Source organism: Hippocampus comes, unplaced genomic scaffold (genome assembly GCF_001891065.2).
Source record: "Hippocampus comes isolate QL1 unplaced genomic scaffold, H_comes_QL1_v1.1 scaffold174, whole genome shotgun sequence".
Classification (NCBI taxonomy): Eukaryota; Metazoa; Chordata; class Actinopteri; order Syngnathiformes; family Syngnathidae; genus Hippocampus; species Hippocampus comes.
The window spans coordinates 7363251-7375750 of NW_017805983.1; the positions used below are offsets into that span (position 1 = coordinate 7363251).

Below are 12500 nucleotides of genomic sequence, written 5' to 3' on the forward strand. Positions count from 1 at the left end.
GTGCAATGCAGGTACACTTCATGTACACCTGACATGCGTTGTGTTGTAAAAACGAATGCATGCCACAGGTTTAAAACCCATGCATGGCATGCATTTGTTTTTGCAACACAACGCATGTCAGGTGTACATGAAGTGTACCTGCATTGCACAGGGTTTAAAAAGATTCCGCTTTTCCTCACCAACCTCATTGCACGATTACAAGGATTGCAAAGTCTCTAGCATGAAATTGCTGTATATTTCGGACTGTTGGTTTAAGTTTTGCTGCTGCAAAGTCTTGTAGGTACCAAATTACTAGTGTCTCTCTATTGACTTACTTCTTTGTTGTTTGACTATCCTCTTACAGATGAGGTACGCACAGGTACGTATCGTCAGCTCTTCCACCCAGAACAGCTTATCTCTGGGAAAGAGGACGCTGCCAACAACTACGCCCGTGGTCACTACACAGTTGGAAAGGAGCACATTGACTCCGTCCTGACCAGGATCCGGAAGCTGGTGAGATGAGGCAAATCATTGCAAAATTGATTTTGTCATTTTCATGTTTTAAAAGCAATCTCAAGCGTATAAAAGTTACAGACGGTCTGCAAATTCTATCCATTTTCCTCCCAGTTCAGTTCAAATGTAGTAGGTCAGCAGATTTTTCTGGTGGACATGGGGGATTTTTGTTCACAATTTACAGCAGTTCCCAGGTGTCTTACCTGGCTGGCATGTGAATAATTTTCAGCACTGCAGTTTCAAATTAGCTTGCTTCACAACGTATTGAGGAAAATATACATTTTTACCATGATTGGTGTATCAATCTAACATAGCTTACCATTCCCGAATAGCTGCTCCAAGAAGCACATATAACAGCTTGGCCCACTTGAAAAATTGTCAGATTATGTTGATTACCACTCGGCAATGAACTTAACATCCACATTTAACGCTCCAAAATTCAGAATGTCTCACTCATCACAGACACACTCTGAGCAAACTCAGAGCTCACAAAGGTTAAACTTGGTCCTGCAATTTCAGACTTAATGAGTGGACAGGAGCTCCAGAGACACACATTTTGTTTTACATTTTATTCAAAAATCAGTTTTGGAGAATAGGTCACTCTGACAGAAAATAAAATACTCATTCATATATACCTAATGAGATTGTATTGCTCTCTCTCAGTCTGACCAGTGCACTGGACTCCAAGGTTTCCTGGTGTTCCACTCCTTTGGAGGAGGAACCGGTTCTGGCTTCACTTCTCTGCTGATGGAGCGGCTCTCAGTGGACTTTGGCAAGAAGTCTAAGCTGGAGTTCGCCATCTATCCGGCTCCTCAGGTGTCGACTGCTGTGGTGGAGCCGTATAACTCCATTCTCACAACACACACCACCTTGGAGCACTCGGACTGTGCCTTCATGGTGGACAACGAGGCCATCTATGATATCTGCCGCAGGAACCTGGACATAGAACGTCCGTCGTACACCAACCTGAATCGACTCATCAGTCAGATCGTCTCCTCCATCACAGCCTCGCTGCGCTTTGACGGAGCCCTCAACGTAGACCTGACTGAGTTTCAGACCAACCTGGTGCCCTACCCGCGAATCCACTTCCCTCTGGCGACCTATGCCCCGGTCATCTCAGCAGAGAAGGCGTACCACGAGCAGCTGACTGTGGCAGAGATCACCAACTCCTGTTTTGAGCCAGCCAATCAGATGGTGAAATGTGACCCTCGGCATGGCAAGTACATGGCATGCTGTCTGCTATACCGCGGCGACGTCGTGCCGAAAGATGTGAACGTGGCTATTAGCAACATCAAAACCAAGCGCTCCATCCAGTTTGTGGACTGGTGCCCCACCGGCTTCAAGGTGGGCATCAACTACCAGCCTCCCACTGTGGTTCCTGGAGGAGACCTGGCCAAGGTCCAGAGGGCTGTGTGCATGCTGAGCAACACCACGGCCATCGCGGAGGCCTGGGCTCGACTGGACCACAAGTTCGACCTGATGTATGCCAAGAGGGCCTTTGTGCACTGGTACGTCGGCGAGGGGATGGAGGAGGGGGAGTTCTCCGAGGCCAGAGAAGACATGGCTGCCCTGGAGAAGGACTACGAGGAGGTGGGCATCGACTCATTGGAGCAAGACGAAGATGAAGGGGAGGAGTATTAGAAAAGAAAGCCGATTAGCTTCATTTCTGATGTCGCCCATTTTAATGGCGGTTATGTTGTCAACAAATAAACAGTGACATGTTCATGCTTGTCTCAAGTACTTAAGAGCACAAGACCATCATGTTTGCTTGTCTTGAGTGTGACTCAGAGAGCATATTTGTGTCTTCTTTTCAAATAAAATCACTTACATTTGCTTCTGTTGCTTTCTTTATCGTGCATTGATAGATAACGTAGGTTAGAATGGACGACAGGCAGACAGACCATACGATACGATACGAAAATAAAAATTGCTGATAACAACCCATTTAAAAAGACGGTGGTAATAAAAAATATATTTACAACTAGTATCAATTGTGTGACCAAATAGTCAAACTCCATGTAGCTGTACATTATGACTACTGCCCTCCCTCCATATCTCACCCCAAGTCAGCTGGAATTTGATCCAACTCACCCGGGACCATGAACATTTAGGGGAAAAAAAATTATTCGGTGTATGTCTTTTGGGACGAACAGAAGGAGGCATGATGAATTTCTGCTGCAACAAAGAGGAAAAAATTTCGACCAAACTCAAAATGGCCAGAACTGAAGGTGCATGTTGCCGGTTTTTCTGTGCTTGCTCACTGGAGGAGACCTTCAATCTGGTTTTGTGATTCGCTCGAGCCGATGAAGGTTGCACAGATGGGAGATTTGTAAAGGTCACGAAAGGACGATGTGGAAAGGTAAATGTTAAATCCTGGGATGAGTTACTCTCTCTTGAATTGGAAAATGTAAAAGTGTGAATATGTCTTGTGAAGATACCAAAGTGGTTGTCATGACAACCCCTACACAGTCACACTGTTGATCTGTTTGGGTAAGTCAACATAGTCGTCTAGTGATTTTTTTTTTTTTTGTTCTCTGACATGAAGTCGGCCGTGAGCATCTAAGTGGTGCATTCAACAGCATTTTTTTTTCTTGCATTCAGTTTATTTACAGCAGTGTGATATCATTGTAGACATTTTCACACAATGCTCCTAATTCATATACCATTCACAATAAACATAAATTATTTGCACAACACAAATGAGACATTTTATGCAGAAACTCGTGTCGAGATTATCAGCTTCCATGTTCTTGTCTCACTATTGTCTATGTCTAGTTTCATTTTGTTTATTTGCATTTGTTTGGATCTGAATAAGTTGTCTGGTGAGAAAAGAGTTCGGATTCCCTCTTTAAACATTGCCATCAGTCATAATAGCTGTTGCCAGTCTGCATCTTTACGGAAACGACCAACAGAACTATAAATTTACTTTAAGTGTATTCTTATAGAAAAGGATAGCTTTAAAGAGCAACTCTCTTGTTACACTCACAATAATCTGTTAAAGGGCAATCAGCAATGTGACGTAAACATAAAAACATTAATGCACTAACTCCAAAGCTAAATACAGTAGTTCCACACTCACAAAAATGTAAACTCCAACACTGAGTGTCTTTAACATAACACACTGAACAAAATTCACATTCTGGAGACTCAGTCGACTGCTTTTAACCACTCTGCCAACAATAACTTATTAAAGTGCACACATTAACCATTATTGACCATTTTTGGTCTCACACTATGCACACAGTACTATATTTTTAAACAACACTTTTGAGGTTCTACTATGTACAAAGTAAAACAGGATCTAATGATATGAATCTCAGAGGAGGGCTATTATTTATTTGTTGTTGTTTTTTTTTTTTTTACCTTACTAAATCAGGGGTGACCAAACAAGCCAGGGGTCATTTATGGCACACTGTCCCTTTTTTCTTTGCAGCTTGCAGCCTATATTAACTACTAAAATTTGACATGGGATGCAATGTTATTTTTTTTTAAATGGTGAGGGGTGCATCAATGTATAAATGCTGGCTTGGTTTTAACATGCTAATACATTAAGTGTGATGAATGTTTAGCGGCCTTGGCATCCCTCAGTGTTTCTGTATGCTAAGTTTGGACACCCCTGCTCTCAGTCCTCAGTTACCTGTCCATCAAAAATTGTGCTAAGAGTATAAAACACACACACACACACACACACACACACACACACACACACACACACACACACACACTATTCCTTTGTGTAGTTCCTCACTCATCTTCAACGTCCCTGTCCAATAATGATGATGCATCCAACAGACAACCTCTAAAATAGCCAATCAAAGAGTGCCTCAGCTGAATCTGGCTGCGTCTTGACAGGAAGTGGCCCTCGTCAGGGTAGATCTGTCCCAGAAAGCAACAAGTAAATATCCTCCTGGGACTCTTTGCTCATGCTGTCTTTTCTGACACTTGTGGTACCTGCATGGTGTAGTTGGCTCCCACCCTGATCAAGTGCTTGATGAGCTCCGCTGAGTGCTGAAAGTGAACATTTGCTGGGGAAAAGAACACAACTGTTTACATCCATTGTGGGACAAGCGCTCAAAGCTCAGCAGAGCCATAACAGCCTGCATGTCGTAAATCTAACGGCAAAGGAAAGTGAAATGTGTGCACGTGTATGTGTGTGTCTACCATCAGCAGTCCCATGGGCGAGAAACAGAGTTCCTCCCTGCAGGCCTTTCATGTCTGGGAGAACTTTCGACATCTGTACAGACAAAAAACGATTTTTAATTCTTTAAAAGCAATTCCAAGCTTTGATTACCACATTTGGTGAATTGATTTTACTATACTACACATTGATTGTGAATATTTTATGCAAGAAAGAGGGACATGGTGCCTCAGAGGTGATGCTTGTGCAGAGGAAATGCACTATTGATGTAATTAAAAGTCAAATATCATTGTGGTGAGTCGAAAAAAATGTCTTGAAAAGTAAATAAATAAATAAACAGGTGGACACAACATGCGGCCATCTGACTGGAAATGAAAGCAAAATGGCAACAAAATTGGCACATCTGTTGTTTTTCTCGACCACATTCGCAGCCATTTTACATGGGTACGTTGCTCAGGGAGGATAGGAACAAAATCTCAAAGCACACAGCTGGGATTCCATCAGGGTGTAGAGAGCTGCTTCAAGGCACCACCATTCTTTCTTTCCTTTCCTAATGACTATTGTCCGTTCACCCTGTCCTCGGTCTTTGGATGTCACTTCAAGAGCAACCGCTCCTCCCACCGTCACAGAAATAGAGCACTCTGGCCCAATTCATCGCAACCCACTTAGAAGAAAAAAAAACTGTCTGTGAACTTCACTTTGTAGGCTGTTCCGTATTTCTGCAGACTCCACCTTATAACAGGGACACATTTGCCACATATTTGAATTAAAGACAACAACCCAGAATCTGTAGACAATTGTGCCCAAATGTCAGATACATTTTCTGTGCTGTCACACAGTGTACAAGGCAAGGTCCATAAAGGCATGCTTGAATTAGTTAGGTGTGGAAGAACTTTAAAGCCTTGGCTTCAAATCTCTTTTGGAAGAACTACAATGGAAATTGGTAGCTAGAAGCAGCTCACTTGATATCTGTTCTCCTCAGTTGAAGGCATGCCAAAATATCGCTCTGAGAATGCAGAAGCTGGAAGTAATAGAGAGGCAGACAAAAAAACAGGCAGTGCGTTAGATTCTCTTTACAGATAAAAAACACATCAACAAGGGAATTTTAGTCTGATCCACATTTGTGCTCTATGTGAAGGATCTGAATTGATCAGACTCACCATACATAGTCCAGTCAACAACAGGAGCCTGAGCTGCAGCGCATCGGATCATTCCCTCGGTGGACTTGATCAGCATTAGCGCCAGGTAACCACCATAGTCCTGCAGGAGGAATGTTACCATTGGAGCTGATTCCTGATTATCATTCACTTCAAGTTTTACTTGCACCTCAGATGGAAGCATTCTGTTAGGCTAAAGGTGATGTCATTAACAGGCGCAGGTCACCGAGCCCATCTGGTACCTACACTGTTGCTTGGCCGATACAGCAAAAAATGTGAATGCGCTTCAGACTGCCACACACTAGATGGCAGCAGCAAACTTATAACAAATTTACAACGTTCCCCAACTATTTTTATCAATTAGATGATGTGTATTTAGTTTGGGGTTATTCCCTGATCACGGTTTTATTTCTAACCTGTGTGTGTGTGTGTGTGTGTGTGTGTGTGTGTGTGTGTGTGTGTGTGTGTGTGTGTGTGTGTGTGTGTGTGTGTGTGTTTGGGGCCCTGTGGACAGTTGGAGAGCGGGTTTATCTCAATCCATGTAAAGCACTTTGAAGTGCATTCTGTTTATGAAAGTGTGTGTGTGTGTGTGTGTGTGTGTGTGTGTGGGGCCCTGTGGACAGTTGGAGAGCGGGTTTATCTCAATCCATGTAAAGCACTTTGAAGTGCATTCTGTTTATGAAAGGTCCTGCACAAATAAAGTTGATTGAATGATAATATCATTGATTCACAGTGATTTTCTTGCAACGGCAGGGCAATATCAATTTGTGGTGTTAATGCACTATGAAGCAAAGCACTGGTTTGCTAACTGCCAATAAACCGCAGAAAAGATGAACAATGAAGGACAAAACATTAGGTACAGTCATCATTTATGCTTGCAAATGTTTTACTAAGTACATAAGAAGCTGGAAAACTAGCTGCTTTTTTTCATGCGGTGGGTTCGATGATTGAGTTTGTGGTAGTATCATCGGATTTACGGCTGCATGTTTGGGACACACAGGTGAAGAGAGGGGCGGGGCTGTCAACTGAGTTGGCTCCAATGGTGGGGTAAGATGCCAGTCCGACCTGGTAGACCCTTGGCAGTGTCCTCCAGGGTGCATGGGAGTTCGCCAAACCAATCTATACATAATTTGTGGACTAGGAGAAGCTGTATGACCGTGTCCCTAGGGGAGTTCTGTGGGGGGTGCTGGGTACCAAACCCGCTGATACAGGCTGTTCGGTCCCTGCACCAGTGATGCCAGAGTTTGGTTCGCATTGCCGGCAGTAAATCGGATTCGTTTTCAATGAGGCTGCCCTTTGTCACTGACTCTGTTCATAGCCTTTATGGACAGAATTTCTTGATGCAGCTGAGGCATTGAGGGAGTCCGGTTTGGTGGCCTCAGTATTGCACCTCTACTTTTTGCAAATGATGTGGTGCTGTTGGATTCTTCAAGCCCGTATCTCCGACTCTCATTGGAGCGGTTCGCAGCCATGTGTGAAGCGGTTGGGATGAAAATCAGCACCTCGAAATCTGAAACAATGGTCCTCAGTCGAAAAACGGTGTGAGTGCCTTCTCTGGGTCGGGGATGAGATCTTATCCCAAGTGAAGGAGTTTCAGTATCTAGGGGTCTTGTTCACGAGTGAGGGAGAGTGACAGACAGATCAGTTCAGTGTCTGCTGTGATGTGGACATTGTATCGGTCTGTCATGGTGAAAAAGGAGCTGAGCCAAAAGACGAAGCTCTTGATTTACCAGTCAATCTACGTTCGTTCCCTCACCTATGGTCGCCTTGTGGGTCATGACCGAAAGAATGAGAATCCAGATACAAGTGATCAAAATGAATTTCCTCTACACTGTGTCCGGGCTCTCCCGGAGAGCTAAGGTGAGAAGCTCGCTCATCTGGGACGGGCTCAGAGTCGAGCCGCTTCTCCTTCACATCCAGAGGAGGTGGCTCGGGCATCAGATTAGCATGTCTCCTGGATGCCTCGCTGGTGAAGTGTTCCGGGGAGGCCCCAGGGACAACCTAGGCCACGCTGGAGAGACAATGTCTCCTGGCTAGCCTGAGAATGCCTTGGTATCCCTGGGACGAGCTGGGAGTGGCTGAGGAGAGGGAAGTGTGGGCTTCCGTGCTAAAGTTGTTGCCCCCGCGACCCGACACTGGATAAGCAGTAGAGAATGGACGGATGGATGGATGGAGATACACACGTTTTGACTTATGAATTTGAATGACTTAAACTTGTATCTCAAGGCACCATTGTACAATCAAGATGAAGAAATAATATGAGCAGTTCAGACCTCTCCAAAAATGCCAACCCTAGTTGGATCGATGTAGGGAAGCTTCACCAAGTACCTGGAGAGAAATGACTCATCAGTCCATCATGCTGTTTTCATGCTGATACCAAAATGAAGTCAAAAAGACATCAGTTCAACCCAAAAGGCAGAAATCCTTAGATATTCATCTTGAAAACAAAGGGTCCTCGGGAGAAAAAAAAAGAAGAAATTAAAAATCATGCTAGCCTGCTTGAAGTTTGTTGTCCAAAATGTCTCCACAATTACGCACTGAATATTTAACTTTTTCTTTTTCTTCTTTTCTTCTTTTTATTTTTGCTTTATTCTTAAAATGAGTACATACGTTAAAGCTGCTATCTGGTCCTCAACGTCCACCTGCCCAATGTTATGGTGGAGCTGATGTAACATCCTGTGATGTGAAGGCCATCATGAGCTGTGCATTGTACTGGACATTACATGTGCATCATTAAAATGGAAGAAAAAAAATAATGACAAACCTTTGACCTTGGAAGGCAGAACCCCGACCGTCGAGCCGGGCCACAATCACCTGCTCCGAGCCCACCAGCACCCAGTCCCAGTTCAGCCTAAATTCCTCCGTGACTGCCTGATCACCAGGAGAGCTGCCTCTGTTGGAACAAAGCCATGTTAGCGGACAAAGACAAAATAATGTCCTGTGAACAGCAAAAAAATATCATGATTTTTGTATTCGAAAAATAACTGCAGTTAATTGTGGTTTTTTTTTCTTTCTCAAACCGCTTAATGGCACAATGGATTGATTAGTAGGAGGTAACCTCTGCCCGAGCTATTAGCAGGATTGCCACTAACAAATTACAATCAGTGCTAATGATTATAAGATGTGCTTAAAATAGCTATTTTACCACAATTTCACAGATTTAAAATTGAAATATTCAGAAGGCTGTATGGCTGGAACTCTAAAGATCTGATATGAAACGTTACAGTTATTTTGAGTCGATTTGTGGGATGCTCAGCCTGCAGCCATGGTGGCACATGAGAGAGTGTGAAGGTCAGAGTAGATGGTGCAGTGAATGTAAACGCGGTCCTCACACAATGAGCAGAAGGCCGTAGAGGAAGGACTCTGAGAAGTCAAGAGGAAGGATGAGCTTCAGAGGCAGTTCTATACGAGAGAGCGCACACGCTTGTAACTCCATCTCGCATTATGATATACACCTTTGCATGCACATTTCATTCCTACCATAGTTGCTGTGATGGACAGTGTGAATTCGGGATTGAACCATTCTTTTGGTGGACAGCATCGACCACAGAGGATGATTGTTCTCCAGAATGAAATAAGCTGATGGAAGATGAGCATAAAAAAAACAAATAAGGAAAAAAGAAAATAAATGGACAATAAAAGAAAATTTCTGAAAAGTAGAACTCAATTGTTGGATTCATTTGTCTCTTTTCTTTGGGTCTTTAATCATAAAGCGTGATGTGAACTGTAAGGTGTGGAAAAAGTATTAAGTTTGAGTTGGTACCCCTGCACTTTTCCGGAAAGAGCTCTTGCAAGATTTCGATTTTTGTGTCTGTGGGAATTAATGTCCATTCATCCAGAACAACAATTGATTAGGGGTTAGTGATGGCTCGCCATTTCTGTTCAAGTTCATCTGAAAGGTGTTTGATGGGTTTGAGGTCAGTGCTCTCAAGTTCTTCCACACCAAACTCAAGTTCCAGCATGCCTTTTTGAACCTTGCTTTGTGCTCTATGGCATAACTGTCCAAAGAAAATTTTGATTTAGGGGGTAATAGCTGCGGTTCAATGATCAATTTTCAAGCAGTTTTATCATTGAATTTGTAAATTGGTGCTGAAAATCAGTGTTTGCTATGAGCGCTCATTTTAAATGAATTGATTGATGAATTGATTAAGACGTATGTCCAGATACTCTTCTCAGTACTGGGCTTTGCACAAAATGGCATCCAGTCATGCAAACATTTGTCTGTCTGCATGAAAACACTCACAGTCCACCTCGTCCAAACTAAGAAGCAGGACCGATGGAACTCCAGGACCTATGAGTGACACAGGTGACAACAAAAGCAGACAAGGTAAAAAGTGTCTCTTGTGATGTAGAAAACAATGCCTTCATCAACATGTCATCTCCATGAAAAGAGGTCACCATCAAGATGATGGTGAGAGATTTGCCTTTGCAATGCAGGATGGCGTGCTCCGCGTCAGGGCTGATGTTAGCCTCAAAGAAGGTGCACGCCTCACGCAGTCCACAGGTGAGGCACTGTCGTGGAAATGCGCCCAGGGTGGACACACTGACAGGGAGCACATGTGCATGTTGGAAGAAGGAGGAGCCAAAAGACAAAAGAAATCAGAAGTGCAATGAGTGCAAAAACACTGCAAAAAAAAAGGTGCTTTGGTTCCATTGGAGTTACTTAATTCGGACATGTAAATCAGTTGCGCATGACTAAAAGAGGTTAAATTAATAGAGATCATTTGAATATATTTGAGGAAAAGAGTAAAAAAATGACATCAGTTGAGCACATTTTACCACTGTGCAACAGTAAGTTAAGTACTTTGTTTTTGATAGTTACCTATATAAATGCCTCTGTTGTGCAGAAACCTCTGTGCTCAGGAAGTATCTGAGTGGATGACATCAGCTCATTTACATCTTATAAGCAGGGCAATTCATACTTTCTTCTTCTTCTTAAAAAAAATATAAAAGTCAAAGAACGCCAGGGCCACTGCCATTCACCTTTAACTTACTTAGCCAAATCATCGGTGTAGGTAAACATGTGAAATGAACATACATTGATTTTATATGAATTATATTTATATGTAAAGTATACAAACAGGATGTCTCAAAATTCAATCTCCAAGTATCTTTCAGGAGTTTTGATTGGCCAGCAGCTCCGGATCCCGAAAGAATAAATCCGCCCTTGTTCCTCAGCAGCAACAGAATCACATTTCCAAAACAAGAGCAATCACGACTGCTGCTCTAACTGAATCATATTTATTAATCAGATAAGGAATCATAAAACTTTAATTGGAAATTTTTTTTTTTTGCGCTGCTCAGTCCCCTTTTATAATAATCAAACACACCAGTGAAAAGGAGAAATAAACACATAAGAAACATACATGACCTGCTTGTTTTCATCATAAGACACAATTTGCGTCACCTCCCAGGCGCCGGACGTTATGTGTTCAATCTCATCCTCGTTGCTTTGGAGCTAAGAAACAACACAACAGCTTCCCTTATGATTGATTCTGTTTTTACATGTTGTCCTGTTTAATTTCCGCACCTTTTTGGTGAACATGGTGATGTGGTGGAAGTCACCTTGACCTCCTTGTCTCAATGGAACGGCAAGAAAAAACCTGGTTGTGTCTTTATCAAACAGAGGCTCCTGGTTCTGCTGGAGAGTGGGGGGTGTGGGGGTGGGGGGTGGACTCTTTGTGATGCCCTTAGAGGAACGTGAAGAGGTGGCAATGGCAACACTGCAGACTTACCTGCCTGGAGATCCATGAATCTGAAGAGTCCTCATGCCACTGAAGCCCAAATTAAAGTGCAAGTTAAACACATAACCGTGGTGAGCACAGTGCTCTCTTTGAATCGGTATTGTGTTTGACAGGAACAAAGTGGAAGCAAGGATGTTGACATCAGTGTAAAAGTATCATTTGCTAAATCTCAAAAGTCAACTCGAAGCTAATGTGAGGCATGCAATCCTGTGAAACGTGAGTGGAATGAGAAGCACGCACCGCAAGACAGACTCCTACGGCCGCATCGCACACTGTCAGCACTGATGCATTCTGGGCCCGAGTGAGCCAGCGCACGGCCAGGTGCGTGTTACTGATCCACTTCACCATGGTGATATAGAAATCCCTGCAGATGAGGAGCCCAGAATGGAATGAGACAAAGGGTTTAGTGGTTGATGGATTTATGACTTTGATTGGTGTTACCGTAGGCTGAGCTGATAGGGAGGATGCAGCTCCACAGAGTGCGTTACCCCAAAAAGATTGACTACAGACAGCTTGACCGCAGGGTTTGTCTGGCCGGCCTGATGGAACATTTAGAACAATACTGTAGATCAGTGGTTGATTTACACTAAGTACCACCGAAAAAAATAACATTTCACGTAACATCATCATAACTAAAGTAGGGTCGCCATGTGCTGATTTTAAAACCAATTTAATGGCAATGTAAGCCTCTGCAACACAGTTTGAGAATCAACACTGCAATCAAATACAGGTATCGGAAGAAAAAAAAACATGTAAACTCGAAAAACATAATAATGCAGTTAAAGCACGATATGCCGTATATGTATATATATATATATATATATATATATAATAATTTGTATTATTTTTATCCAAATCATTTCCATGGACATCAGTTATCTGCAAGTTTTGGCCATTTGTGGGCCAGGCTGGTCCCAATCCACCGCAAATAGTGGAGTTCCGACTGCTCAGTCAATAAACAAAATGTTT

General features: G+C 43.0%; 2 protein-coding genes across 3 annotated transcripts in view; one reads left to right on the forward strand and one right to left on the reverse strand.

Moving 5' to 3' along the window:
• LOC109528379 (tubulin alpha chain-like) overlaps positions 1-2325 on the forward strand; it is a 5670-nt gene extending 3345 nt beyond the window's left edge. Inside the window, exons 3-4 of the mRNA XM_019890866.1 lie at positions 344-492; positions 1156-2325. Of these exons, the coding sequence (XP_019746425.1) occupies positions 344-492; positions 1156-2133 (1127 nt within the window). The 3' untranslated portion in view covers positions 2134-2325. The remainder of the gene's footprint in view (positions 1-343; positions 493-1155) is intronic.
• A 751-nt stretch (positions 2326-3076) lies between these two features.
• Positions 3077-12500, reverse strand: part of LOC109528376 (inactive dipeptidyl peptidase 10-like) — a 29107-nt gene continuing 19683 nt past the window's right edge. Inside the window, exons 10-27 of one of the 2 annotated variants that reach the window (XM_019890861.1) lie at positions 11973-12070; positions 11772-11895; positions 11523-11561; positions 11318-11425; positions 11154-11245; positions 10610-10657; positions 10212-10330; positions 10031-10078; positions 9268-9366; positions 9120-9189; positions 8552-8680; positions 8398-8463; positions 8061-8115; positions 5791-5890; positions 5593-5651; positions 4654-4726; positions 4444-4517; positions 3077-4368 (exon numbers count right to left, since the gene is read on the reverse strand). In XM_019890861.1, coding sequence (XP_019746420.1) covers positions 4237-4368; positions 4444-4517; positions 4654-4726; positions 5593-5651; positions 5791-5890; positions 8061-8115; positions 8398-8463; positions 8552-8680; positions 9120-9189; positions 9268-9366; positions 10031-10078; positions 10212-10330; positions 10610-10657; positions 11154-11245; positions 11318-11425; positions 11523-11561; positions 11772-11895; positions 11973-12070 — 1533 coding nt within the window. In that variant the 3' untranslated portion in view covers positions 3077-4236. Of the gene's footprint in view, positions 4369-4443; positions 4518-4653; positions 4727-5592; positions 5652-5790; positions 5891-8060; positions 8116-8397; positions 8464-8551; positions 8681-9119; positions 9190-9267; positions 9367-10030; positions 10079-10211; positions 10331-10609; positions 10658-11153; positions 11246-11317; positions 11429-11522; positions 11562-11771; positions 11896-11972; positions 12071-12500 lie in introns of both variants that reach the window. The other variant, XM_019890860.1, reaches the window with a different exon arrangement.